At 50.6% G+C, this 23,492-nt stretch overlaps 11 protein-coding genes across 11 annotated transcripts; 5 read left to right on the top strand and 6 right to left on the bottom strand.

Annotated features, from left to right (window-relative positions):
• The first annotated feature begins 447 nt into the window (after window positions 1-447).
• On the top strand, window positions 448-944 carry BDW70DRAFT_144107 (uncharacterized protein). Its single transcript, XM_073738201.1, has one exon. It carries the CDS (start codon window positions 453-455, stop codon window positions 888-890), a length of 438 nt encoding a protein of 145 aa, XP_073591791.1. The 5' UTR covers window positions 448-452; the 3' UTR covers window positions 891-944.
• A 1,529-nt stretch (window positions 945-2,473) lies between these two features.
• Window positions 2,474-2,869, top strand: BDW70DRAFT_163952 (uncharacterized protein; the record flags this gene model as incomplete). The annotated part of the gene is made up of 1 exon (XM_073741389.1): window positions 2,474-2,869. One exon carries the CDS (start codon window positions 2,474-2,476, stop codon window positions 2,867-2,869), a length of 396 nt encoding a protein of 131 aa, XP_073591790.1.
• Window positions 2,870-3,029: 160 nt separating this feature from the next.
• On the bottom strand, window positions 3,030-3,736 carry BDW70DRAFT_144105 (uncharacterized protein). Its single transcript, XM_073738200.1, has 2 exons — window positions 3,545-3,736; window positions 3,030-3,480 (listed from the first exon to the last, which is right to left on the bottom strand). Exons 1-2 carry the CDS (start codon window positions 3,637-3,639, stop codon window positions 3,156-3,158), a joined length of 420 nt encoding a protein of 139 aa, XP_073591789.1. The 5' UTR covers window positions 3,640-3,736; the 3' UTR covers window positions 3,030-3,155.
• Window positions 3,737-4,391: 655 nt separating this feature from the next.
• On the bottom strand, window positions 4,392-4,912 carry BDW70DRAFT_119832 (uncharacterized protein). Its single transcript, XM_073734743.1, has one exon. It carries the CDS (start codon window positions 4,694-4,696, stop codon window positions 4,433-4,435), a length of 264 nt encoding a protein of 87 aa, XP_073591788.1. The 5' UTR covers window positions 4,697-4,912; the 3' UTR covers window positions 4,392-4,432.
• Window positions 4,913-5,853: 941 nt separating this feature from the next.
• Window positions 5,854-8,199, bottom strand: BDW70DRAFT_144101 (MDR family MFS transporter). The gene is made up of 4 exons (XM_073738199.1): window positions 7,505-8,199; window positions 7,431-7,456; window positions 6,431-7,377; window positions 5,854-6,340 (listed from the first exon to the last, which is right to left on the bottom strand). The coding sequence occupies exons 1-4, from the start codon at window positions 8,137-8,139 to the stop codon at window positions 6,173-6,175; spliced, it is 1,776 nt and encodes a 591-aa protein (XP_073591787.1). The 5' UTR covers window positions 8,140-8,199; the 3' UTR covers window positions 5,854-6,172.
• Window positions 8,200-8,366: 167 nt separating this feature from the next.
• BDW70DRAFT_163949 (cytochrome P450) lies at window positions 8,367-9,316 on the bottom strand (the record flags this gene model as incomplete). Its single annotated transcript, XM_073741388.1, has 3 exons — window positions 8,367-8,504; window positions 8,575-9,015; window positions 9,095-9,316. 3 exons carry the CDS (start codon window positions 9,314-9,316, stop codon window positions 8,367-8,369), a joined length of 801 nt encoding a protein of 266 aa, XP_073591786.1.
• A 2,064-nt stretch (window positions 9,317-11,380) lies between these two features.
• Window positions 11,381-12,683, top strand: BDW70DRAFT_119671 (polyketide synthase dehydratase-domain-containing protein). The gene has a single exon (XM_073734741.1). It carries the CDS (start codon window positions 11,467-11,469, stop codon window positions 12,424-12,426), a length of 960 nt encoding a protein of 319 aa, XP_073591785.1. The 5' UTR covers window positions 11,381-11,466; the 3' UTR covers window positions 12,427-12,683.
• Window positions 12,684-13,482: 799 nt separating this feature from the next.
• BDW70DRAFT_163947 (uncharacterized protein) lies at window positions 13,483-14,855 on the top strand (the record flags this gene model as incomplete). Its single annotated transcript, XM_073741387.1, has 4 exons — window positions 13,483-13,818; window positions 13,866-13,943; window positions 13,997-14,240; window positions 14,302-14,855. The coding sequence occupies 4 exons, from the start codon at window positions 13,483-13,485 to the stop codon at window positions 14,853-14,855; spliced, it is 1,212 nt and encodes a 403-aa protein (XP_073591784.1).
• A 288-nt stretch (window positions 14,856-15,143) lies between these two features.
• BDW70DRAFT_119664 (Alpha/Beta hydrolase protein) lies at window positions 15,144-17,284 on the bottom strand. The gene is made up of 6 exons (XM_073734740.1): window positions 17,150-17,284; window positions 16,911-17,085; window positions 15,793-16,842; window positions 15,597-15,681; window positions 15,474-15,534; window positions 15,144-15,385 (listed from the first exon to the last, which is right to left on the bottom strand). Exons 1-6 carry the CDS (start codon window positions 17,267-17,269, stop codon window positions 15,245-15,247), a joined length of 1,632 nt encoding a protein of 543 aa, XP_073591783.1. The 5' UTR covers window positions 17,270-17,284; the 3' UTR covers window positions 15,144-15,244.
• A 917-nt stretch (window positions 17,285-18,201) lies between these two features.
• BDW70DRAFT_153714 (Zn(II)2Cys6 transcription factor domain-containing protein) lies at window positions 18,202-20,024 on the top strand (the record flags this gene model as incomplete). The annotated part of the gene is made up of 4 exons (XM_073739702.1): window positions 18,202-18,305; window positions 18,390-18,773; window positions 18,824-19,166; window positions 19,200-20,024. 4 exons carry the CDS (start codon window positions 18,202-18,204, stop codon window positions 20,022-20,024), a joined length of 1,656 nt encoding a protein of 551 aa, XP_073591782.1.
• Window positions 20,025-20,464: 440 nt separating this feature from the next.
• On the bottom strand, window positions 20,465-21,772 carry BDW70DRAFT_119594 (uncharacterized protein). The gene is made up of 2 exons (XM_073734739.1): window positions 21,101-21,772; window positions 20,465-21,029 (listed from the first exon to the last, which is right to left on the bottom strand). Exons 1-2 carry the CDS (start codon window positions 21,477-21,479, stop codon window positions 20,602-20,604), a joined length of 807 nt encoding a protein of 268 aa, XP_073591781.1. The 5' UTR covers window positions 21,480-21,772; the 3' UTR covers window positions 20,465-20,601.
• Between the last annotated feature and the right edge of the window lie 1,720 nt (window positions 21,773-23,492).

Genomic DNA, 23,492 nt, shown 5'->3' with positions numbered 1-23,492 from the left:
AAGCTGGTGGCGCATGTGTCGGGCATCGACGAGCACGAGATCACGCTCGTCGCCTATTCCGGATTCGGTGTCGACTCACTCATGGGGATGGAAGTGGCTCGCGAAGTCGAAATCGTCTTCAAGTGCACGTTAGACCAGGTCGAGCTGATGGAGGCCACCAGTCTTCGCAAGTTCGGTGTTTGCATCTCCAATGCCCTCCATCCAGCGGGAGGAGAGACCAATGAAGACGACGCCGAGGAGGAGGACTCGGACGACTCGGATGATTCTGTGCAGCCACAGTGGTCAGACACCTCGCAGAGCGACGATACGGCGACGCTCACGCCTCCAGAAGAGGTTCCTCCTCTCAAGCCAGCTGCACCGCAGGGCGGGGATATGCAGCCCGTCCCCAGCCGCCTGAAGCTCACAGCCGCCGACATCCTCGTGTCCTTGGCGCCAGTGAAGATGGTGCGACAATGCCCTACGAAGCTTCAACCTTAGCAATATCGACCATGCCGTCATTGCGGCCTCCAACCGGTTTTGTGCTGCTCTCGTCTTGGAGGCCTTCCAGGAGCTGGGATGCGACCTGCGCGCTGCTACTCCAGGCCAGATCCTTCCCCGGGTGGCGCTTCGCCTACGAGTTCCTGGAGCGGGATGCGCGCCTGGTCGACATCGGCGGCGCCGGCCAACTCAAGCGCACCGCCATTTCTACCCCGCGCAAGAACAGCCAGACCATTCTGCAGGAGCTCTTGGGCCAGTTTCACGAGTTCGTCATTGCGAACAAGCTCACATACCACGCCGGCAAGCACCTTGCCGGTGTCCTGGCTGGAAAAACAGACGGGATCCGCGTCATCTTCGGCAGCATCGAGGGCCGCGAGCTGGTGCAGGCACTCTACTGCGAACAATACCTTTGATCGGATAAACTACAGCCAGATGCGCGACACGGTGCACCATCCCACACAGCGACTAGTGGCCAGCGACCGCTGGAGCCCTGAGGATGGACCGTTGAAGATCCTCGAAATGGGCGCCGGTACCGGGGCCACGACGTACGTCCTTGCGCCGATGCTGGCCCAGTTAGGGCTACCGGTGGAGTACACGTTCACAGATATCTCAGCCTCCATGGTGGCAAACGCCCGTCGTAAGTTCGGCAAACAGTACCCTTTCATGCGGAGAGTATACCAGCTCCTTCATCAATGGAAGATCACCTAATGTGGCGGCGACGTCGTTGGCAGGACAGCATGAAAGGACCTGGGTGTGTCAACAAGTTATATCAAAACACTTTTGCCAGAAGGAAGACATAGCCCGTCAAGATCTGGGAGAATATTAAGAGTCTTGGATGATTTGGTCAGATGCACCAAGTGTTCGACTGGATCCCAGTAGCCATTAATCTTGGAGCCAGATATCTGTCCAACTCTAACGGACATCGTACGAAAGATATCAGGGTACAGATGCAGCGTCTCATCCAAATATCCTCACAGACGAGCTTTGCATCGCATATCCTATAGGCAGGGCTGATTCTGCATTGACCGGCTGTTCAGAAACGACAGCCTTATTCGTTATGAGTGGGTGATAGGCCACGACAGAGGCGGAAGAGATGAACTGGAACCCGATTGTTCCGATGTCTGAATGCCGCCGATCAGCGCAATCGCGGCAGAGGTCGACAAGGTTTTAAATCGGGCCTCGAAGCCGCGTACTGGGCGCGTCATGCTCATTGCCTGCGCGCTATAGGCGTCCGTGACGGTGTTGACGAGATGCTGGTATTTCTCGGTGGACGAGGCCGAGACTTGGTGCTGAGGAGTCTGTTTCGATAATCTCCAATTTCATTAATGATTTTGGATCCAATAAGAGGCCTTTAGATTGCAGAGCTTCATGCTGACGAGAAGTCGCGTCTCAACCACTCAATCTGTGTAGACAGGCGACTTTGGCGACGCTCGTTTGCTCAGCGAGGTGACAGATGCGAGCCCAAACTGCCCGTGGCACCTTTGACCAACACGCAGCGAGTCGAGCTATCTATGCTCTGGCTGGCCAGGAGTGACGTCGGAGCGGAAAAGTGCTTTCGTGTTTTTCTACAAGGGCGTCAATCATAGCTTGTGAGAAGCAATGTCAGCCATGGGCGTCTTCGAAGGAGCTGGGGGGACCATAGCTACCCTGTCTTGGCTTTGAGAAGACGCCAACGCGATTAGGCGAATACAAAACCCACAGACAGAACATGCACATCGGCCTCAACGCCCACCTCATCCACTACACCGTCAACACAAACACCATCGGAGCCACCGTTGTGGCGTCAGACCCCAACGTTTGGCCCCTGGACAAACCTACCACTGCAGGCGCATCGCACAACGAGGTTTCTAAGGCACTGGCAGACTGATCTCTCCCTGTTCCACAGTATAACAAAGGTTGAGTCTGTCTCGTGGGCGATGCTGCGCACGCGTCAAGCCCGCATCACGAGGCTGGCGCATCCTTTGGCGTTGAGGATGCGTTGTGTCTTTGTATCAACATGTCTGAGCTGACAATGGAGCTCCGCCAACACAGTGCGGATAAGGCCGAGGCTTTGCGGGCGATAGATGGGACGTACGATAAAGTGCGTCGGACGTGGATGCAGTGGCTAGTGAATAGCAGTCGGTGTGTCTGTGATCTGTTCCAGCAGCTTGAGTGGGCTGATCCTGCTAAGCGGGTCAAGGCCGAATCCTGCTTTGAGGAGGTCAAAAGCCGTTCATTTAAGATTTGGCATTTTGATTCCACCGCGATGGTCGGTGAGACGATTCATCAATACGGGGCCAGGTTAGAGCCGCTCATCAGAACTGCAAATGGGATCAATAAACTGCACGGTATGAATGGTGTGAGAACTGCGATTGGAATCAACGGCCCTGGGAATGTCCTTGGACGTACCTAACTAGGGCTGAGATTCTAAATATTAATGTTTATAACCCCATGGCTCACATAAAGAAAGCCGGTTAATATCTCCGCTCAGGTGAAGGCTCTGAGCGCCAGGCTATGAAAAGACCAATATCAAATATTCTACGTTTCCGCTGCGGATACAGATGTAAAGTTGGATGGTGGCCATAACTTCAAGGTTGCTGGTAACAGTTTCCTATTGTATGCGCTGTGAAAAAAATATTTACATCCCAACATATCAACCCAAACTCCATGCCTAAGCCTAAAGGATTCATAAAGCAAGTCTATTTCTGCTGCTTCCCCTCTTTCCACAAAGCCTTTACAGCTTTCTTGACTGGTTTGTAGGAGCTCTTCACTTCGGCCTTCAGGGCCTTCCTCTCCTCCTTCGACCACTGCCCATTCTTCTTCGCGGCTCGGATCTCGCGCACATGTCTGGTTAGAAGAGCGGAAAACTTCTCAACCGTGCATTTTGCGCACTTATTCTCATCTGCGAGGTCGTTGAGAGCGGCAGTCAACGTGTGTATTATATTCTGGGCGTAGGGCTGCTGGAGTTCGTGGTCAAGGTGCGGAATCTGGGAGGGGCCGTGGACGGTGCAGGGAATTTTGAATCTAGTAGCACAGGCGGCGTCAGTAGATGCACGCTTCGAGACCGTTCATGGTGCGGGGGACTGACGCCTTCTTTCCAGTATTGTCCATTTCAGAGGACTCAACGGAGATAAAGGACGCGGGCTTTTTGGCCAAGGGGGGTGGGATAGTGGTTTGGGCCATCCTGGGTACGTTGTGGAGCTGGGTATGCCACAAGAAGGGTAAATGTCTCGTAGAGATAAAGATGTGTAAAAGTAGAATAGAAAATTGCGTGTTGCTGAGAATTAGGATGTGAGGGGATTGGATGCGCTTTTAGCTTTCTGGTTTATACACATCGGACAGACTCTTCGGTAATTCCCAAAAGGGTTAATATACCGGGCCGGGGTCGGATATAAGCAGTCAGCCAAGAACTGACGTTTCTCCGAGTCGGATTTACTATATTGGCCAATACTGTTTTAGACCCGAAATGTGGCAATAAGGTGTGCAGTGGTATGTACATGTTGATTCATATAAAGTATATCAGAGGTAAACTCAAAAATAATGTACATCCCCTGAACGCAGCAGGTGTAGAAACATCGCCCTTTTTACGCGTGTCGCTATATGTAAACTGGCAAAATCATCGACCAATTGGTCATAATTGGGACAATGACACGTCTTGGCTACGGTACTCTCTCACGAGGTGGCGAGCTGCAGGTCCCGAGCCGTGCGAGCAATTTCGGTGTTTCGCTGGAGCTCAAGCTGAAGATTAGGGCTAGGTTGTTAGCCGGAGCAAGGTCTCGCAGATTGCACAGATGGTTTGATTTGCGCAGCGTTATTTGGATTCAACGTCTTGGGTGAGCGCAAGAAATCGGCACAAATAAACAAGGCAATCGGCGTGAAAGGGTGTACCTGGCTGAAAGGTTAGACATCCTCAATGTGCACGGAGAAAACAACTCGAACCCTGAAGCAACCCAGCTATGGCAGTCCTTGCGCCAGGCTATGGTTCTTTTCCGCCGCCGTGAAAACCTTCTTCTATTACTCCCTGCGCAAGGCATGATACGTATTTGTGTTGTTGGGCACTGATTCCAGCGGTGAAGAGGACCAGCACAGCAGGTTGCGCTAGCATCTCGATGAAGATGTACTCGGGATAATATGATTCCATTTCAGAATAGGTACTGGTCATTATCTCTTGAATCTCCTGAGAAAGAATGGTGTCGAGTGTTTTGTGGCGGACGAGGGATTGCTGGGACGATAAATCCATGATGCCTTCCACTTTGCACTGGTTGCGATAGGGGAGGCAGCGTGCCAGGACAGTGACAATGACGATGGATTTCACGCAAGAGGATAGCTGTTGGTCGTTTATTCGAGCCACAGCTGTGGCCAGGAACTCTGTATTGACCACTTGCTGGAGTCGGAAGGCCGCCTCAGAAGCAGGTAGATGGGAGAATCTTTGTATATTAGTTCGTTATGAGCTAGAAAGCTCTATTGCTCAACAGACATAGAGAGACTTACCATGTGATCGTTCGAAGATATTGGGAACACCATTGACAAAATTAGCATAGCATTCCAGCGCGTAAGCAGTCCAGAAGTTCCTGCGTCGCTCCTCTACCTCCACCCAGGAGAGAGTAGGAGTCTTCCAGACTTCGGGTTATCTATTTCATCCAGCTTCATAAGGTGAACGAGATGGAAACAGCGGCTGACGCTGGTCCAGCCTTTGCGCAGATTTTTTTTTTTTGAGAATCTCATATATGGCTAACAGTAGACGGGCCTGCATCAGTTCAGTAGGGACTGCCTCGCCCGGTACCCTCTGTTCCCAGCCATTGAGAATACAGTCTGCATGTTTTTATAATAGGGGCACCACTCCCTTGAATTGACTACGCATTGATGCGGCCACGGTCCGCACGGCATATTGCAGGCATGCGAAAGGCTCGTTTGTATCCGGCTCCCGAGCCGAGCGAGCGTAATACCGCTGCTGGCTGAGAATCGGCGCCAAGACTTAGGCTCGTTCAAAGAGAAGGTCGTCTCTATAGTAAGCCGTGAGCTGCATAACCGTCAAAGCCAACAGGTAAAGGTGGGTTAAGGAACCCACCGTAGTCTCCATAACGAAATAGATCTATAACAATATATTCGATGCGTTCTAGGTGTCGGGCTCGGCGCAGATCGTAAGCCACCTTGCATGTCAACACTCACTAAAGATAGAGTGATAGGGATAGGCCTCAGGACGAACTTTGTTACGTCGCCAATATGGCCTGGTGGGCGAAAGTCATGGAAGCGTAGCCTAATTTGGAGGATACCTTCGATATTTACGATGGTTTCATGAAGCCGTTGATATTCGTGCTGTGGACAGAAGTCTGTTGTCCGATATTGCTGTTCTATTTAACCCTAGTTAGGCAAAGGTTTACGGGTGGACTCGCCTACATGTCTCCACTCTCCAGTGTTATTCTGTCAAGGCTGATGCTCTATCGGTGCAGGAATTTGAGTTTGATAGATTATTAGTTCCATCTTTTTTGTCCCTTTCGAGCGCCACGACACAAATCTCGAGGCTTTGATGTTTGGCTTTATATATCATATGCCCAAGCAGCTCCGCAACATTAGTACCCCATACACAATCCAAAACCGAACATCTAACCGCAAGACCACAGTGGCAGGGTGCTTACATGGCTGCAACTGAGGACTTCCACCCAGTTACCTTGGGCTAGGAATGAATCGCTTTCCAAGTCAGCATCCACAGCCAATACTAATCTTCTCGCTCGTTCTGCAATTCCAATTCTGCGACCCCAACGGCGGGCACCCCTTCTTGCCGTAGACGGTCAGCTCCCAGCACGGCACCCTCATTCTCACTCCGCAGCTTATGGTCTCGCACAAAGAGGTTGAGGACAGTAGCCAGTCCGGCAAACGCCACATACTAATGGAACACGGGGCATACGTTAGCGTGGATGCACTGACAGGTTTCAAGGTTGAAATGTGGCGTGCTGCAGTATTAAGATGAACTTACCATAACCCACACCATTCTCAACGCCTCAAAATACGTTTTTCTGACAAAGCCCTCTTGATCTGCATTTAGTCCAAGGGTGCCAATCACCTCCACACGCGAAGCGGCAAGATCGCCATTGAATTCGCGCGCGAAATTTGACTTTGAGCCCAGCTGGCGTGCTAACCCCTCGTTCTTCGCATTCATCTCATTCTGAAATACTACACCCCCGACAACAACCGAAATGGCGGTAGAGAGAGATCGTACAAAACCCATCGTCGCAGTGACGGCCGCAGTATCCCGAACGCTTGTGGCAGCCTGGGCAGCAAGAATTGGTGCTTCAATGTTCATGCCCACGCCGATACCAATGAGGATCTGGAAGATGACGAGTTTTGTTATATTGGATTCAAAGTCAAGACTAATCAGCAGGCCGGAGCCGAGTACCAAAAAGCCCTGGGCAATGTACATAACTGGGAGGTATTTCCCGGTCTGCTGCATGAAGACCCCCGCTACAGCTGCGGCCAGGGAACATGAGACAATTAGCGGGAGAAGGTAGAGGCCTGAGGTTAGTGCGCTCGCGGCGAGGACGGACTGCGCGTATAAGGGCAGATAATACGCCTGTCCAATAAACACATATGAATTGCACGCGAAGACAACATAAGGCGCTATCTTTGTTGGCGAGGTGAATAGCCAAACCGGGATAATAGGGTTCTTGGCTATCTTCCATTCGTTCACCACGAACAGCGCCATCACTGCCGTTCCGAAAACCAACAGGCAGATGACTGTCGCGGAGGACCAGGAGTAGACGGCATCACCAAAGTCAAGGGCAAGGAGGACCATCAGAGAGCCCCCTACAATCAAAAGGCTGCCTGTCCAGTCGATGACCTTAAGACCGGCTGCGATGGGTATTCGAGGACTAGGGACTTTCATGAAGAAGAGTAGGACAAGAAAGGAGACAGCTCCAACCGGTACTGTGCGGTCGAAGGGTCAGCTTAGGGCCGCCGCGTTGAATGAAGTGCCTCACAATTAATCCAGAAACACCATCTCCAGCTCTCATATAGTCAGCCTTGTCGTCGCTTCAAATAGGGCGGCACCTACCTCAGCCTCGTCGTAAAAACACCACCCAAAACCGGCCCTATGGCACTGCCAACGGCCCAGACAAGTGAAGTGATTGCAAGATACAACCCCCGATCTCGCAGCGAGAACATATCGCTAACTACAATGTTGACCATTATGCCCATTCCGGAGCCTCCCAATCCTTGAATCGCACGTCCCACGATCAGAGCATCCATATGCGGCGCAAGTGCGCAGACCAAACTGCCGACGAGAAATACAGCGGCCGCAATGAGCATAATGGGTTTCCGGCCCCATATGTCTGAGACTGAGCCCCATACTGGAGTAATGGCTGCGTAGGCCAGTGTATAAGCGCTCCCTACCCAAATATAACCGGCGGCGGTCTTAAACGTACCGACTATGGCGGGAACTGCAGGAGTAACGATTGTTAAGTCAAGGGCCGAAAGAAGCACGGACAGACAAAGCGACATCATCGTCCAAGAGATGGTTGCGGTGTCGAGGAGGGGAGACTCTGCCGACGTTGAAGGTGCATGCGCGGGAGTGGCATTTTCAACAACGCTGCTCGTGGGATCTGTGCGGGGCAATGAGGTATGATTATTCGTGACGGATTTTGAATTGACCGCCGAGAACAGTCTGGTGAGTCTTAAAGCCAGAGACATTGTCAAGGAGAAGTAGAGGGGAGGGTTGATCCAGATGGAGAATCAGAGAAGGAAATGAAAACGAATGAGGACTTCTTTAAAAGAGAAAGCTCCCGGTCTTGTCACCTGATCCGGCGTCGTTTACAATAAGGCAACCGCAATATGACGAATACATGAATGTTATCATTTACATTGAGGAACCTCAACAACGCTAAGAAAACTTCTACCAGTCTATATCAACCTCACAGTCAGCATACCTCCACGTCACCCTCTGCTTCCCGCCTCGTAATCCTCACATTCATACCAAAATGAGCTGTCAGCCCATGGTTCGCCCACCGAAAAGGTACATCCCGATCAACCATGGCAAAGTCGAACCGCCGAAAGAGCTGCGAAATGATCAGCAATTAGGATAACGGGTTGGTATACGTAGGAAAGGGCGCCTACCTAGAAGATCACCTTTCTCAGCTCTATGTACGCAAGCCGTTTCCCCAAGCACTCCCACCTTGTCCCAGTCGCGAATACCAGTCCGTCAGAGGCATCCATCTCCTTTCTCTTTTCCAATGTTGCGTCAAGCCAGCATTGCGGCTCAGATAAGTCCGCATCTTCCCCAAAGTTGGTACGGTTCCTCATGATCGCCAGCGCGGACCAAGCCACCTGGGTATTGGCAGGGACCTCTATGCCGCAGATCGTGTCATCACGCGGACAAACCTTCCCCATAAGACCCATACTGGGTGGGAATGTGCGTAGGCCATCCTTGATGCACGCCTGCAGGTAAGGAAGGGCTTTAGCCTCGGCGTCTCGGATCACCGGGCTCGTCACTTTCTTTCCAGCACTGTCAATCTCGGATTGGAGTGCGCGGATGCTCGAGGGGTGGTCGACAAATAAAAAATAATATTCCTCAGGGCAGTAGACGTGGTGTCAGTACCACCGAAGACGGCCACGAGTGCTTCGGGCTCGACCTGGGGTCTACTCATACCGGATGGATGAAAGACTGAAGAATATCGGTATGGTTAGTTTCGAGGTCATTATATCGCTCATCAACAAGGTCCTTTATGTACCCGAGGAACCGGCCAACTCCGCGCCCTGCGCAGGGGGTTCGTTGGTATATAATGAACCGGAGCTCGCTATTTGTCTCTAAGTATCCCGCTGGCTTTCTGAATCCGACGGCTGTGATGACATCTCGCGTCAGATACAGCATCGTTCGAGCTAGATCGCATGGCCGCAAAGCTGTTCGCGTGGATTTATATTAGTTCTCGATTAGGGCTATAAGGCGCAAATGAGGAACAGCTTGTTGATCTGCAGATCACAAAGCTTATAGCCCTAATCGAGAACTAATATAAACAAGTTGAGGACAAAAAGGCAACCCAGAGACGGGACATCTAACTGCACCATTGAGCGTCGTCTGCTAGCAGTAATTAAAGCAACGCTATATTACACTCGTGCCGCCATTTTTGCAGTTCGGGGTTGGCCACCGTTTGAGACACACAATCCATACCACAAACACGTAACCTATCGCATGCTTACGACGTTGCAATGTCGAGGCCGCATGTTGCGCTGCACAGTCATGCAATGCAGTGCACCGACGTCACAAATAACTCCCGGCTCTCCAGCACACGACGAAACAACAAGCTTACTTGACAGGCAGGGAAAGACCAGACGGCAGGGGTAAGCTCCTGAACCACAACAATTGCGATACCTTGCCGTGCCTAACTAGGTATATGTACGCGTGCGTTCAGGTGGGGGGAGGCATATCCGCGGCTTCCAGGGATCTGCATCCTGGTTTAGCTCCAAATGCAAGACATTCCGGGAAAGCTCCGAGACACAGCGGGGCATTCGTCGCAGAAGTACCAGAGATCTGTTTTTTTAAGAAATCAATGGCTTGCAGCTCTCAGTACATAAACATGATTTGGAGTTGGGGCCGGGATGGTGGTATGCCCCAGCGGTACGTTGTTATCTTGTGAAAGAGTCTGAGCGGGCAACCACACCCAGTTGTTCAAAATGAATCTTTTGAGCCGAACCAGATGATGCTCCTTTTGACGAACTTCTGCATTGCCCTGGGCGTTCTAGTCTTTATGGCTGGGTACTTCAATCCTCTTCCTAGGCTGACATTTGATCGCGAACTTGAACACGCTGAGTTGCAGAGGACCGGAGAGGAGAAATATTATCCTGAGCCATTTTCGCCCTTCGCCATCGAGGCCATATATCCGATCAGAAGCTCCGGGTATGGTTCGCCTTTACAGGGCAAGGGGCCCAATAGCCGACAATCGGGAGAAGGCTGGTGGAAACATTTCACCTAGCTGCACGCACTATCCAGCACCTGGTTAGGGCCCTACAAGACGCCCATGATTCGCCGCCCTGGTCACTTTACGGAAGGTTGACAGTCGATGATGCCCACACTCAGCGTCCAGAGCTATCTCAGCCGCTTGTCACGGCACTACAGCTGGCGCTGCTCGCTGTATTCCAGGCTTCCGGCCTTGTACCCCAAGCCGTGGTCGGACATTCGTCCGGAGAGATTGCGGCAGCTGTCGCTACAGGCTACATTCCCCGCGAGCAGGCCACCTTGATAGCGTATTATCGAGGTAAGGCTACATCGGAAGCCGTTTACGAGACGCCTGTCGGGATGATGGCTGTTGGTGTCGGGCCCGACCAGGTCCTACCGTACTTGAAAGACACGGCTATTGACGTTGCCTGCATCGCCAGCCCGCAAAGTGTCACCTCTCAGAAATAAGGTCAGGGCTCATCCTTATCGAAGAGCGTATCAGGGATGGCGGACGCTTTGCGCGACTACTCCGCGTGGATGCAGCATATCACTCCCGCCATATGAAGGCCATCGCCGGGCGATATGAGGAACTGTTGACGGGACATGTCGAATGGCCAGAGCACAATAGGCATAACCAATCACTCCTCGTGTCGCCAACCACGGGCACAGCCCTTAAAAATCCAACAGGGCCTGCCTACTGGGTCGCCAACATGGTTTCACCTGTGCTCTTTAGTCAGGCCGCACACAAGCTAATAACGGGGCCGGAGGCCGTGGATTACATTTATGAAATTGGACCAAGTGCCGCACTAGGCGGTCCAATAAACCAGATCAAGACGGCCGCCTCCTCCTCAACTGCATATGGCTCGGTCTGGAAGCGCGGCCCCCACGCTGACTCAACCTTGTTACATGCGGCCGGTACCTTGTTCAACATGGGCTATCCCATTTGCCTCGCCGGATTCAACGGCGACGCGGCCGCTGCTCCACCCATATTTGTATCGGATTCGCCCAACTACAGTGGAACCACTCGGTCAAGTACTAGCACGAAAGTGAATCAAGTCACGACTGGCGCTTCCGCAAATTCCCCTATCATGGCCTCCTTGGCAGCAAGATCCTCGGCAGCCCATGGACTAATACAACATGGAAAAACATTCTGCGGCTCAGCAATATCACCTGGCTACGTGGCCATCTTCTCCGAGACAGCGTCATCTTCCCCGCGGCCGGCTACATTGCCATGGCCATTGAAGCCATTCACCAGAAAGCGTATGCAACGGGGCAGATTCCAGAGGGTACTTCTATCTCAAAATTCCCTTCAGACTACGCAATGCGTCATTCCCCCGTATGCTTACTTTGGACACAAACAGCGGTACCAAGATCCTGTTGTCTTTGCAGCCTTGTTCCAGCACAAGGAGACATGGCACGAGTTTACGGTCAGCACAATTACGAAGGATAGCTCAATTGAAAAACATTGCCGGGGACTAGTGAGTGTTGCTAACCAGACCCTTCCCCGGCCACCGGTCAGTGCGGCCGACATTGCACCTCTGCAACACCCGGTCCCAGGTGCTGTATGGTACAAGGCTATGCGCCGTGTTGCCTACCACTTCGGGCCTGCCTTCCAACCTTGCCAGGAGATAGAGGCCAAGGCGAACTCGCGTCAGTGCAAGGCGTTGGTGCGACTGCAGGCCCCTGAGTCTCGCTATCCGCAGAGCCAATATGCAATGCACCTAGCGGCAATCAAGGGGTGCTTACAGATTGCCACTGTCGCTCTCAACCGCGGTCATCATTCTGCAGTCAACGCCCTAATGCCCCCTGCCCTCATTGGTGACCTGGTAATATTTCCGCGCAATGTTGCATCCAGCGACGACGCGATTGTAGCATCAGAGGCCGTGTGGAGCGGTGTTGGTCGCCCAGATGACAACAAACGCTATGTCAGTGACATTAGGACGATTGCTCAGGAAAGCAACGGACTCGTCTTGCACCTCGAAGGGCTACGATACCACACTATCAATGCGAGTGCCGACCGGCCCCATGCATTCACGCAGCTTGTTTGAATCCCGACGTTGACTCTATCACCTCGGCACAGACTGCGCATATTCTACAGGCGACGGTGCCGCCAGATAACGGCACTGGCGAGGCTGATGGGGATGTTGTGGCAGCCATGACGTAGATGGTCAAGCTACTGTCACTAATAGCCCACAAATGCCCGGCGGCAAAAGTGCTGGAAGTGACGCTGCGCGACAGCCCAACAGCTGGCGATTCCCTGTACCTGGATCATATCCGAGCCAGAGCGGGTACTATTGCCCAGGGGTGTAGTTACCGCTTCCTGGCGCCCATCACAGCAAGCCGGGCTGGTCGCCCATGAGAAATACGCGGCAGAGTCGGGTGTTGCTGTTCAAATGTTGGATGCAGAATTTGGTCCTTTCGGTGGTATTGATGAAAAGTACCACTTGATTATTCTCAAAATCTATTGAAGGGGGGGAGTTGAACAAACCATTCGGCGGGCACGAGATATCTTGACAGTGAATGGATATTTAATTGCAGTGAGTGCAGTAGGGCTCCCATTAATGGAAGGTATGTATCATTCTCAAGGTCCCAGAAGTGATGTGGCTGGATAAGGTTGACTGTGTGTATTACCAGGTGGCGCTTCCAACTTGACGGGGCTGGACACTGTTCATGATCTTCACAGCCCCAAGGATGACATCCTCAATCTGGTCTATGTTGGAGCCCTGAGGGAGGAAGGTAGAGAGACTGACCTTCACCACCGAGAGAGCAAAAACGTGCACTTGCTTCATTTTGGCACCCAGTTCCCTGCACAGATGCGGTTCGGAATACGCTTAACAAGAAGGGATGGACTGTATCGGAACACAGTCTACCATTTGATGAGGTTGCATCGGAAAGTACTGTCCTGATAATAGATGAGATTGGTCATCCCGTTCTCTCCACCTTAGGAGATGAGCAGGTTACCGCGCTAAGAGGACTCCTAGAGCAGCGGTGCCGTGTAGTTTGGGTCACTAGAGGGTAAGTTTCGAGACCTATATTGATTTACCGTCATTGTGCACTCTTTCCCACAGAGCATAGGTCTCAGACGCTGGTTAACCATCCAGAGCATGTCCCTCATGTTCGGCGTTGCACGCTCTCTCCAGGCTGAATATCCGTCCAATCTGGTTTTGTGTCTAGACGTCGAGTCTACGAGCAGTGCCGGCAGCCTAGAAGCGATTGACACGGCTATTCGCCACATCACATCCGTCTCGAGCCTGCAGAAAACTGACAGCGAGTTCGTGGAGCGTGATGGAATGTACCATGTCAGTAGGGTGGTTGCAGATGCCGTGCTCAATAAGGCCAAAAGGAAAGCGAGGGAGGGGAAGGAGGAGGAGAGCCACCTGTTTCCAAGGACATCATTCACAACCACAGGTCCCACATCCGGTTGGTTAGTGGAAGGCCCGGTACATTGGATACACTTATATACAGGAAGATCACTGATTTGCCGAAGCTCGCTGGGGACGAGGTAGAGGTCGAGGTCCATGCTGCGGGGATGAACTTCAAGGACCTGGCCAACGCAATGGGCTTCGTGCCTGCAAATGAGCACTTATTCAGCTTAGAGTGCACTGGAATCGTGACTAGCCATTGGGAGCGCTGTATCCAATGTCAAGCACGGAGATCGAGGCTGTTTCGCCAACAGGGTTGCGAAACCGCTGGCATGCTGTTCACCCCCTGCCCAACTGGGTCTCGTTCGAAGCCGGCACAAGTCTCGGGATTGCAGTGCACACAGCCGTCTATGGCCTCGTGACGTTGGCCACCTTCAAAAGGGACAGTCTGTCCTCATCCATTCCGCGTCTGGTGAAGTCGGACCGGCTGCCATCGAGCTGTGCCGCTATCTCGGTGCAGAGATCTTTGTGACGGTGGGAACGGATGCGAAACAGGACTAGCCGAGCAATATGGAATTCCGCGCGACCACATGTTTTCTTCTCGCAGCACTGTCTTTGCTAAGGAATTAATGCGAGTGACCAATGGCCGCGGGGTCGATGTCTGTCTCAACTCCCTGACCGGAGATATGCTACACGAGAGCTGGAGATGTATCGCCGAGAACGGCACTCTCGTCGAGATCGGAAAGAGAGACATGCTCGATCGCAACGGCCTCTCAATGGAGCCGTATAATCGCAACTGCTCCTACCGTGCACTGGATCTCTCACGAAAGAGCATCAGCGATGAAACCACCTACCAAACCGGAGTCTACATCATGGACCAAGTGAAACAACGCCATATTATACCATTGCATATCGGCGCAACTTTTCCCTTTACCGAGACAGTAGAGGCGTTCAGATACAACGCAGCATGGAGCGAAAATCTGGTTGTCATCTGTCGCAGTGGGTACGAGGACGCGCGATCGCAGAAGATCATCTACGATTACCAATGCCTGGGATGCCATGTCGAGCGGGTAACAGGGGATATCTCCTGCCTTGACGACGTCCGCCATGCCTGATGCCTAAACTGCTGCGATGGAAACTCGACGAATAATATATACTTGCTGGTAAAAGTTGTATGCATGTCATGCTTCAGGGCAACATAATGAGAGCTTTTCATAAAGGAAAGTTATTATGGAAACTTTAGTCTTGATTAGCCATTATTGATTAACCAAACATCAAGTGCCAAATCAATTATATAATCCTTGGGCTGAAAAGCACTAGCACTGTCGAAGGCAGTATGGGGCTTCGAGTACTTTAAACTACTATTTACCGTTCTGCGCTTGCCCCAATCGCATGGTAATGTATGTATATATAAGGGGAAAATCTCTTTCAATGCTAATGAGTTATATGCACTAACTATATCCTCCTGGAATTTGCCGGCCATCCCATTCAGGCTTCGATAATCTTAGACAGGCCCAACGGGGCCATTTAAGAAAGGTATATACTGCTGCGGGCATATAATATTGGAGGGTGGAAGTATGCCCTGAAGGTATGCCTGAACATGCCCCCAGTAGCAGCTAGATGCCCCACTTAGGACGACGGTATGCTGCATTTAGAGAAAGATTCCGCGAGGTCAGCTTGGACTCTTGTTCAAGATGATTGTGTCAAAAGGAATGGCAGGAACAGCAACTTACACCAACGGCTTCTTGCAATAGGAGTACCGATCCGGCAAACCGAGACGACATCTTGCGCGCCCTGCCACGAGGTGAACTCAATTAGCAACATACCAGATGGCGAGGCCATTGGTTAAGACATACGAAATCAAGGGTGTTATAGGGTCGATGGTATTACTCGTGAATAGAATCGGAAAGGCCGTAGGCCTATCTAGTGCGCTGACTGGGCCTGCATTCAAAGAAACGGGTTAGCTTTTGCTTTCAGCGTAGAAGCTTTCTTCTTCAATCAAGATAGAGCTAGTCATGCGGGAAATAGAGAGGCAAAAGGAGAACTTTCTACCTTGGACCATCATGCTGTCAGGCAATTGCGGTCGGAACGATCTACACAAGATACTGTCCAGGGCAAGGGGGTACATGTCACCAATGTACCTGCTCTTGGAAGTCGTGTACTCGACGTAACTCTTGAACTCTTCAAATGTAGTAAGCCTGTTGCTCCGATACGAATCGGCGCACTGGATGGTCAGACGATTGTCTGAAAAATAGCCCAACCCATCAAACGTGCCCGCGAGAGCAGACACGTTCCCACACTCGAGTTGGTGCAGCACATGGGCCATGCCTGGGAAATTTGCCAGTGGGGAATTTATAGCATTGATGAAAAGAGCCTTTAGGTCAAAACAGGTAACCATTGTTGGGAGCTCTTGACTTCGGACCATGCTGAGCGGGACCGGATGATTCTGGAGCTGACGGATTATTTCGTCCACTCTGGCCGTGATGTTGGCTGGCGTAGGGCCCCAAAAGGAGCACTTTCCAGGACCTGCGGAATGGCAGAAGCTCGAGAACTTCTCGATGGCTTCGTCCATCTGATCGACGTTTTCTTTCCACTCATTGTTATAGTATTGCTCTGCGTTCAAAACACCATCGAGGATCATTCTCCCAACTCGGTGAGGAAACATGGAAGCGAAGGTGCTGCCGATGACGGTACCATAACTGACGCCATAAGCCCACAATTTGGCGTCTGAAGGCGACCGACCGGCCTCCTCAGCCTCTGATTCTATAAATGTAAGCAGATCATGGGCGACGGCCGGTGTAGTCACGTAATATCCGTAAGGAGATTCATTCCCGACAGCATCGTTGCACCACTCGCCGTAGATAGAGCTTGAATAGTAATTTTCTACAAGCAAAGTTGATGAGATGTTAGTAACGCCTATTCTGTGCAGCCGCATAAAGGCTAATCTCGCCTCCGTGTTCCCCGAGAAGCAGTCGAGCCGCAAACCGCTATTGTTCACACCTCGAGGATCAAACGAGACGAAGTTGTACTGCTCTCCGAAGACTTGCTCTAAGAGGTCCCGGTATGTAAGGAGGAGGTCGACACCAGAACCACCCGGACCACCTATCGACATGTCAGCCCAGCCAGTGGAATCCAGGCAACTATGCATGACAATTCGTTCGAGATCTTACCAGGGATGATTACAAGATTCGGGGACTCGACGGTGGCATTCTTTCCAGGCAGTTTTATGAATGCAATCGACGTCGTGCCAAGACTTCTGTTTGAATAGTCCAAGGGGACTTCCAGTCTAGAGCATTTAAAGTTATCAAAGCATGACATCCATTTTAGGCTGGCTGATGGTTCAATCTAAGACTAGTTAGAAAGCTTGGAAACCCTCGAAGATGTGGTTCAGCAACGATCTAGGACTCACGTCCTCAAATCCATAAACCATGCCCTGATCGTGTAAAGTATCAGCTTTACATCCCCAACTCATGGAGAGAATAACTGCATTTACGAGTGGGCTCGTGATTATCTGCAGAAGGTCCCTCATTGAGCTTTATGTTTTATCGTCTTCAAAAAAGTGCTAGGACTGATTATTGAGCCAACACAATGACAACATCAGCGAACTATATATGCTAGACGTATTATATCGCCAATTTCAACTACAGGGTTCCTTAGGCAGCTGCATTCTTATTAGCAAATTGTATTACTCTCTTGGTGCCCACCTGTACGAACTAGCCAATTATATGTACTGTTTATTAGAATTCGGAAGTACATTCATCTGAAAATTAGTTACACACTATAGTATTCATGCACCAAATAATATCAGGTGGCAGGGTAGTCCAAATAGTGTGGTAAGCAGCCAGACCATCTATATCCAGCTCGTCGATGCCTACCCCGTACCCCCTACATTCCCAAGCATCCCTAGCATTATCATCCTTGAAAGCAGAAGAGACCCCTCAATGGATAGAAAACACACTACAAACTGTAATTAGAGATTACGACTTTCATACACTCGGTCGTTGCAGACTGTGGTCAGATTACCAAGATTGACGCTAGTAGCCAGCTCGATAGTCCATTGGCTCAGCTGCTCAATTTTCCCTCATCAAGATTTCCGTCCTTAGACCCCACTTGTACGAACTGACCAATCGAAGTTTCCAGTTTGGCGCATTAGTCTACTTCAGGGTTTATATAATCAATGGGCTTATCTTCGCCTACTTGGTCTTTCTCCAGGCTATTTGCAGGGTACCGATTGTCTTTCTTATTCCAGTATCTCGCGAAGGATGTGAGGAATGAAGGAATTCCTCTGTGGCAGACAAACATATGAATAGACGATCCTCTTGATATCCAGATGGTACGCTATAGTGATTGCTTTCAAAGCCAAGACCCTACGCACTTGGCGGTTTATACGGCAATGAACCTGGGATTATCCTTGGCTTGGAACACCGCGTGCTGCGAATCTTGCCAGCTAACATTTATGTGATGGATGAGATTAAGAACGAGCACACCAAGTCGGCCGAATATTCTTGGAGAACAAAGCCTCTCAAGTTCGCCCCAAAATCAAGATTAGGCTATAAGACTTGCAAGTTAGTCATGCTCCTTGTTCTGATACTGAACGGTCGATTGGCTCCAAATTCTAGAATTGACGCCGAAGCTCGCTGCACTCTCAGGATAAGACGAGTAAAATGCGATTTACCTCGACCTTCATGTTTTAAATGCCGTTCCACAGGCCGCACCTGTGACGGCTATGGCCAAACACCCCTGCCTTTCAAGAACGAGGCCCCAGAAATTGGATCAACTTGTTATCGCAACGAGAAGGCCGACACAATAGTAAGCTATGGCAGTTACCACTCTTGCACCGTGATTAATGCGTATCAGCCAGAACCAAAACAATGGCACGTCTGCTATCGCCTCATTTTGCAGAATCTCGGACCCTTCATGATCTTACCTGTGACTGGGTCAGGCCAGGCAGAGGCAATGTGTTTTTTCGAGTATTATTCGATCAGGCATCTGAATGAATACCGTCCTTGCGAATCGTGGAGAGAGACTCTCATGTTATTCTCCCAATCAGTGCCATCAGTGCGGTCTGCTGCGATTGCACTAGCCTTGATGCACCGAATTATCTGGCTAGCCATTCTAGCAACAGTTTGAGTCGACAGCAAACACTGAAAGACTCACTACCGGATAGGACTCCGTTGCTGTACTATAATCGGGCCATTCAACTTCTTTTGAGCCAGGAAAGTGGTGACAGCACTGAAGTAACAGCCATCACACTTTTGGTCCGTTATCTACTTATCTGCTTTGACTATCTAGCCGGTAATGACGTACAAGCAATGAATCACCTGCGTGGAGGAGTAGAGCTCTCCTGCAACATCGACAAGTTAATACTGAACAACAGCACTTATGGCAACGACCAACCCTCAGAGACTCACACACTTATCTGCAAGGTCACAAGACAGATCCGCCGTCTTGACATGTAGGCTGTAACATTTCTCGTGGACTGGACTCAAGTTGATATCCAAGAAATTTTTAAGGTTGAGCTTCCACTCTCCGACAGTTCCTTCTGGCCTCTCGACCAAGCCGCCGACCACCTCCAGATCCTCGTTGCTCGAGTAATGAGACTGTGCAATACGAAGCAGCAAATATCCCCCATGGATAAGATGGCGCCGTTACCTTCTTCATTTGGAGATATCGTTCTCGTGCAATTAGAAACATGGTCGCGGCTCTTCGAAAACATTCTGCAACAAAATAGCTTCTATGCGACGAATCCTAAAACCTCCCCGCTCGTATCACTGCTGCGCTTACAACATACTGTTGTATGGATTCTGCTCAGTAGTTGCGCGCCTGGCAAGGAAATGGAATCTGACAACTTTATGCCGCAGTTCCAGCAATGCATAGCCTTGGGGGGCGACGTAGCGGCGGCGCATGAACGGCATTCAGGGTCGTCAAGGCTGACTTTTACGCCAGAGACCGGAATTGTTCCCGTTCTTTATACGATCGGAGTTAAATGCCGGCATCCCATGGTCCGACGCGATGTCTTGAGTATCTTGCGACGTCACCCAATTCGGGAGGCAGTTTGGGATAGCATCTCCACTGCGAGGGTAATTGAGCGGGTAATCGAGATTGAGGAGGACAGGTCTAGGGATGGGCACATGATACAGTGCATGACACAGATTCCTGTGTGGCAGAGAATCGAGGCTCTGTCTTGGGTACTCGTCAGCGATGAACAGCCTGCGACCAGGTTGGATATTATGTATACCCTATGCGGACAGGAGGGAATGCATATCGAGGCTCTCATGATGTAGCAAAGAAGAAGTATGATCTCAACTGATTTGTAAAAACTACAGGCGGTATTCGCAACTGAATATAAGCTGACTCCAGCCTTTCGTCTTGGGAAGCTTAGAAATCTTGGGCACTGGCGCTGTATAGGAGCCGCTCCAATCCATCCCGCAGGCCAGTGAAAACCAGAGGACACAAATATCTGATGGAGCTGTACATTTCACAGTGGCTCATTCCACCCAGAAATAAGGGCGAGATAGTGGTGGAAAAAAAAAAACCGTGAAAAATTTCTTTAGTGCTATACTTGAATCTAGAGAGATTTTCACGAACGATCCAGCTTTATGTGCAATCTGGAAGATCGGGCCATGGGATCAGACCATAGTGACCATTTCAAAAGGGGCGATACATCCGGATTATATCAGGATGACTAAATTTGGGATCAGCCAAGGTTGTATTGAATCACAAAGACAGTGAAATACTTCGTAATATTTTATTACCTTTTAAGACCCACGAAAGACATAAATTATTGTACACAAACACTACAAAGGGTATCTAAAACAAATCGCCTCATCTGTTCAACTTTCAGCACCCGTCTATCACCCCCTATCTCGAAGGCATGGCCCCCGGCAACTCATGCGGAATTCCATCTTGCTGGTTCTGAGACCCATTCAACTCTGCGCGAACCGCATTATTCTCGAGCTCCGCAGGAGCTACAGCATACGGACCCTTTGCAGAGTCCGTACTGAAGTGCTCCGTTACTCCACCTGCGCCCGCGATTGGTGCGTCCATGGCAGCTGCTGCCTGCCGTCTGCGGCGCAGAAGGAACCAGATAAGCGCGATAATTAGGGCTAATCCGGCAACACCGCCGACGACACCGCCGGCAATTGCGCCTGCGTTTGTGGACGAGGAAGACGAATCGGATGTTAGGTCGGTATCTGATGCGGTGGGGGAGTCGGGCTGTGGGCTGGTCGAGGGTGTGGTTGTTGGTGAGGGCGTGGAGGATGATGAGGAATCGGTGTCTGTTTCATTTCCTATTTTTCGAAACCCCGTATTAGCCCGACTACTACTCAACACACTACGGAGCCTTGCACACTGAACACACCATAAGCCACCGGTACAAGCACCTCGGTATCCCTCCCAGTGGGATACCCATCCGCACAGCCAAAGCCTGTCGTCTGACTGCCATTATAGACAAGCCCCGAGAACGAGAAGCCATTCGTGTCGCTATCGCAGCAAAGGTACCCGTCGAGCCGGTACAGATCCCAGGTTGCATTGTTCGCGCAGTGAGGGTTAGCCTCGATGGGCGCAGCGCACCCAGAGTCTGTTGGACAGCAGACAGCGCCATCGCCGCAGACTGTCCCCTCGGGACAGCAGTTGAGCCAGTCATCCCAGGGATTTGCGCATTCGACTTCGTTCGCTGCGGTGTTGCAGCTGCCGTTTCGGCGAACGGCATACCCGTAAGGGGGGCCGTAGTCTGTCATGGTAATTTATTTTTTATGTTGTATCACACTGACGAGGAGTAAGGTCAAGTAAATTAGATGAGATGGATATAACAGGCGCCAATCGCAAAAGTCGCTCCAGCTGAAGCAAAAATGACGATAAGGAATAGGAATGAGGGCAAAAGAGAGAAGAATGCAGTGGCAGCGAAAAGACGGAGGCAATGCTTGCATCTCCTGCTCGAAGTCAGCCAAGTCTCTAGGCAGAGATTGCAAGGGCCCTTGTTAGAGAATGGACGACAATAGCAATTGATTGGCTTGGGGGAGTCTCCATGAGAGGCTTAGACCCGCCCCGGTCGCACAGCTTTTTGGCCCCAAGTCTGTAGGGCGATTTAGAAAATGATATCATTGGTTGTTGTATATAACGATTGACCAGGTTCATTCTTCTCCAGTCTGTGATTTCATAAGGTATAAACCCTTTTTTCCGTCCCCACTCAGCCGTAAAGTCCTGAACCAGATCGATCTTGCTGCCGAGAGGTACCCAACAGCCAGCCGCAGCCAAGCGCGCGGCTCATTAATATATCCGGCTTGTCTCACCCGGGGTTGAAATCACACCAATAGCAGTCGATAAATTAGACGCTAGGGTCGCCCCTCCCGTAGCCACAGCCAATGGAAGAGAAGGAAGAATGCGTGCCCTGCCCAGCCGAGATTGCGGTGTTGAGACTACATATGACGTGGTAAATGTGAGGTAACTGTAAGTCGGCTATTTCCCTTTTTCTTATCCGCTAGCCTAGAGTAGTAACGCCGACTTAGAGTTAGCACAGGGGATTTACGGGCTTATCAGCGACCACTGCTGCGTTGCCTGACGAGATCACGTAATGTGTGCAGCCGGGTAATCTGATCTGTGGACTTGGGGTCTTTCGAGGTAATTACTAGCGCCGATTTCGGTAATGTGACCAATGTCCGCAACGGAATCTAAATTGAAGGTCTTGATATTATATCTACAGTCTGTATGAGCTTTATAGCTATTAAGGGGTTTCTCCAGATCATCAGTAGATATGTTGATCTCTCCATAATCGATGGATGTATGGAAGGTCGACCCAGGTGCTGTATGCTTGATTAGTAGGGAGAGGTCTCCGGTTGACATGATCTAATTTGATCGGGCAGGAAACATGGCAGGACATATCCCGGTTGGTGATATACGTCGTGGTAGCCGCAGGCTTGTTAGTTGATACTTAACAAGATTGCTGAAGTTCGGATGCACGTTTGGCAACCAGCAAGTGGGAGAAGTCTTGACTTTCTGCCAGGAACATTCCGTGTAGATAAGCCGTACAGGTTCCAGGAAAGGAGCAGCCAAATTCTCTTTTGTTCATGCAACTGCAGTTATTGGTTCTGTGCAGGAAAGGTGATATCGTTCAGGAACTTCCTTGCTATTTGTGATGCGGGTTGCTATGTACCGTGCCAACCGACCAGTTTGTGGAGCTTGCTACGGCGTCCTCGAAAGGAGACTATTGGGAGTCATCGAATGATCTGACTATCATGCTAGCGATTGGGGAAACGGTGTTTGGAGAAGTATTATTGAACAATGAGGATTTTCGGGCCTCTATATTGTGGAGGGTTTATCAATCTTCAGAGTAACATATGGAGCTTGTTCCTCTCACTTCCTTCCGTTTAGCTTTTCTTTGCATGGCTATTCCAGTAGCGGCGGGCTAGCGACATCCAAAACCTCTCTATTTTGGTAACTTTCTACTTGATTTATTTGGTTCTTTCTGGGAAATTTCTCTGAAGAACATACGAGTGGAGGGCAAGCAAAAGCTCGGCTGATGCCAGAAAACCCCGGAGGCTGGACAATGACTTGGCCGGGCAGTTTGATATATGCTCTCAATATTGCCTTTGAGAGTATGAACAGTGTAAGCTAGTTGGCTCACGCTAGGGCTTCCCTTCCTTGTTGGATAGACCCAACCTCTACTATCGATTCGCTCAAGTGGCAGTTACCCAGACTTGATACTACTAGATATTGGTATGCTAACTTGTCTATTTATTTGATGCTTGATTATA

Source organism: Aspergillus foveolatus, assembly GCF_047715535.1.
Source record: "Aspergillus foveolatus strain CBS 279.81 unplaced genomic scaffold BDW70scaffold_86, whole genome shotgun sequence".
Lineage (NCBI taxonomy): Eukaryota > Fungi > Ascomycota > Eurotiomycetes > Eurotiales > Aspergillaceae > Aspergillus > Aspergillus foveolatus.
This window is presented reverse-complemented; position numbering and strand designations above follow the sequence as displayed.

Excerpts from the sequence above, each read along its gene's own strand:
- BDW70DRAFT_119664 (XM_073734740.1), bottom strand. The coding sequence starts at position 17,269 with ATGAGGGACCTTCTGCAGATAATCACGAGCCCACTCGTAAATGCAGTT. Across the intron at positions 17,086-17,149 it reads TGGTTTATGGATTTGAGGAC|ATTGAACCATCAGCCAGCCT; the intron begins GTGAGTCCTAGA and ends AACTAGTCTTAG. Across the intron at positions 16,843-16,910 it reads GAATCTTGTAATCATCCCTG|GTGGTCCGGGTGGTTCTGGT; the intron begins GTAAGATCTCGA and ends ACATGTCGATAG.
- BDW70DRAFT_119594 (XM_073734739.1), bottom strand. The coding sequence starts at position 21,479 with ATGACAGACTACGGCCCCCCTTACGGGTATGCCGTTCGCCGAAACGGC. Across the intron at positions 21,030-21,100 it reads GCTTGTACCGGTGGCTTATG|GAAATGAAACAGACACCGAT; the intron begins GTGTGTTCAGTG and ends TTCGAAAAATAG.
- BDW70DRAFT_119671 (XM_073734741.1), top strand. The coding sequence starts at position 11,467 with ATGGCCTCCTTGGCAGCAAGATCCTCGGCAGCCCATGGACTAATACAA.
- BDW70DRAFT_144101 (XM_073738199.1), bottom strand. The coding sequence starts at position 8,139 with ATGTCTCTGGCTTTAAGACTCACCAGACTGTTCTCGGCGGTCAATTCA. Across the intron at positions 7,378-7,430 it reads ATGGTGTTTCTGGATTAATT|TACCGGTTGGAGCTGTCTCC; the intron begins GTGAGGCACTTC and ends TCGACCGCACAG. Across the intron at positions 6,341-6,430 it reads TGAGAATGGTGTGGGTTATG|TATGTGGCGTTTGCCGGACT; the intron begins GTAAGTTCATCT and ends GTGTTCCATTAG.
- BDW70DRAFT_144107 (XM_073738201.1), top strand. The coding sequence starts at position 453 with ATGCCCTACGAAGCTTCAACCTTAGCAATATCGACCATGCCGTCATTG.
- BDW70DRAFT_119832 (XM_073734743.1), bottom strand. The coding sequence starts at position 4,696 with ATGGATTTATCGTCCCAGCAATCCCTCGTCCGCCACAAAACACTCGAC.
- BDW70DRAFT_144105 (XM_073738200.1), bottom strand. The coding sequence starts at position 3,639 with ATGGCCCAAACCACTATCCCACCCCCCTTGGCCAAAAAGCCCGCGTCC. Across the intron at positions 3,481-3,544 it reads GACAATACTGGAAAGAAGGC|ATTCAAAATTCCCTGCACCG; the intron begins GTCAGTCCCCCG and ends CTGTGCTACTAG.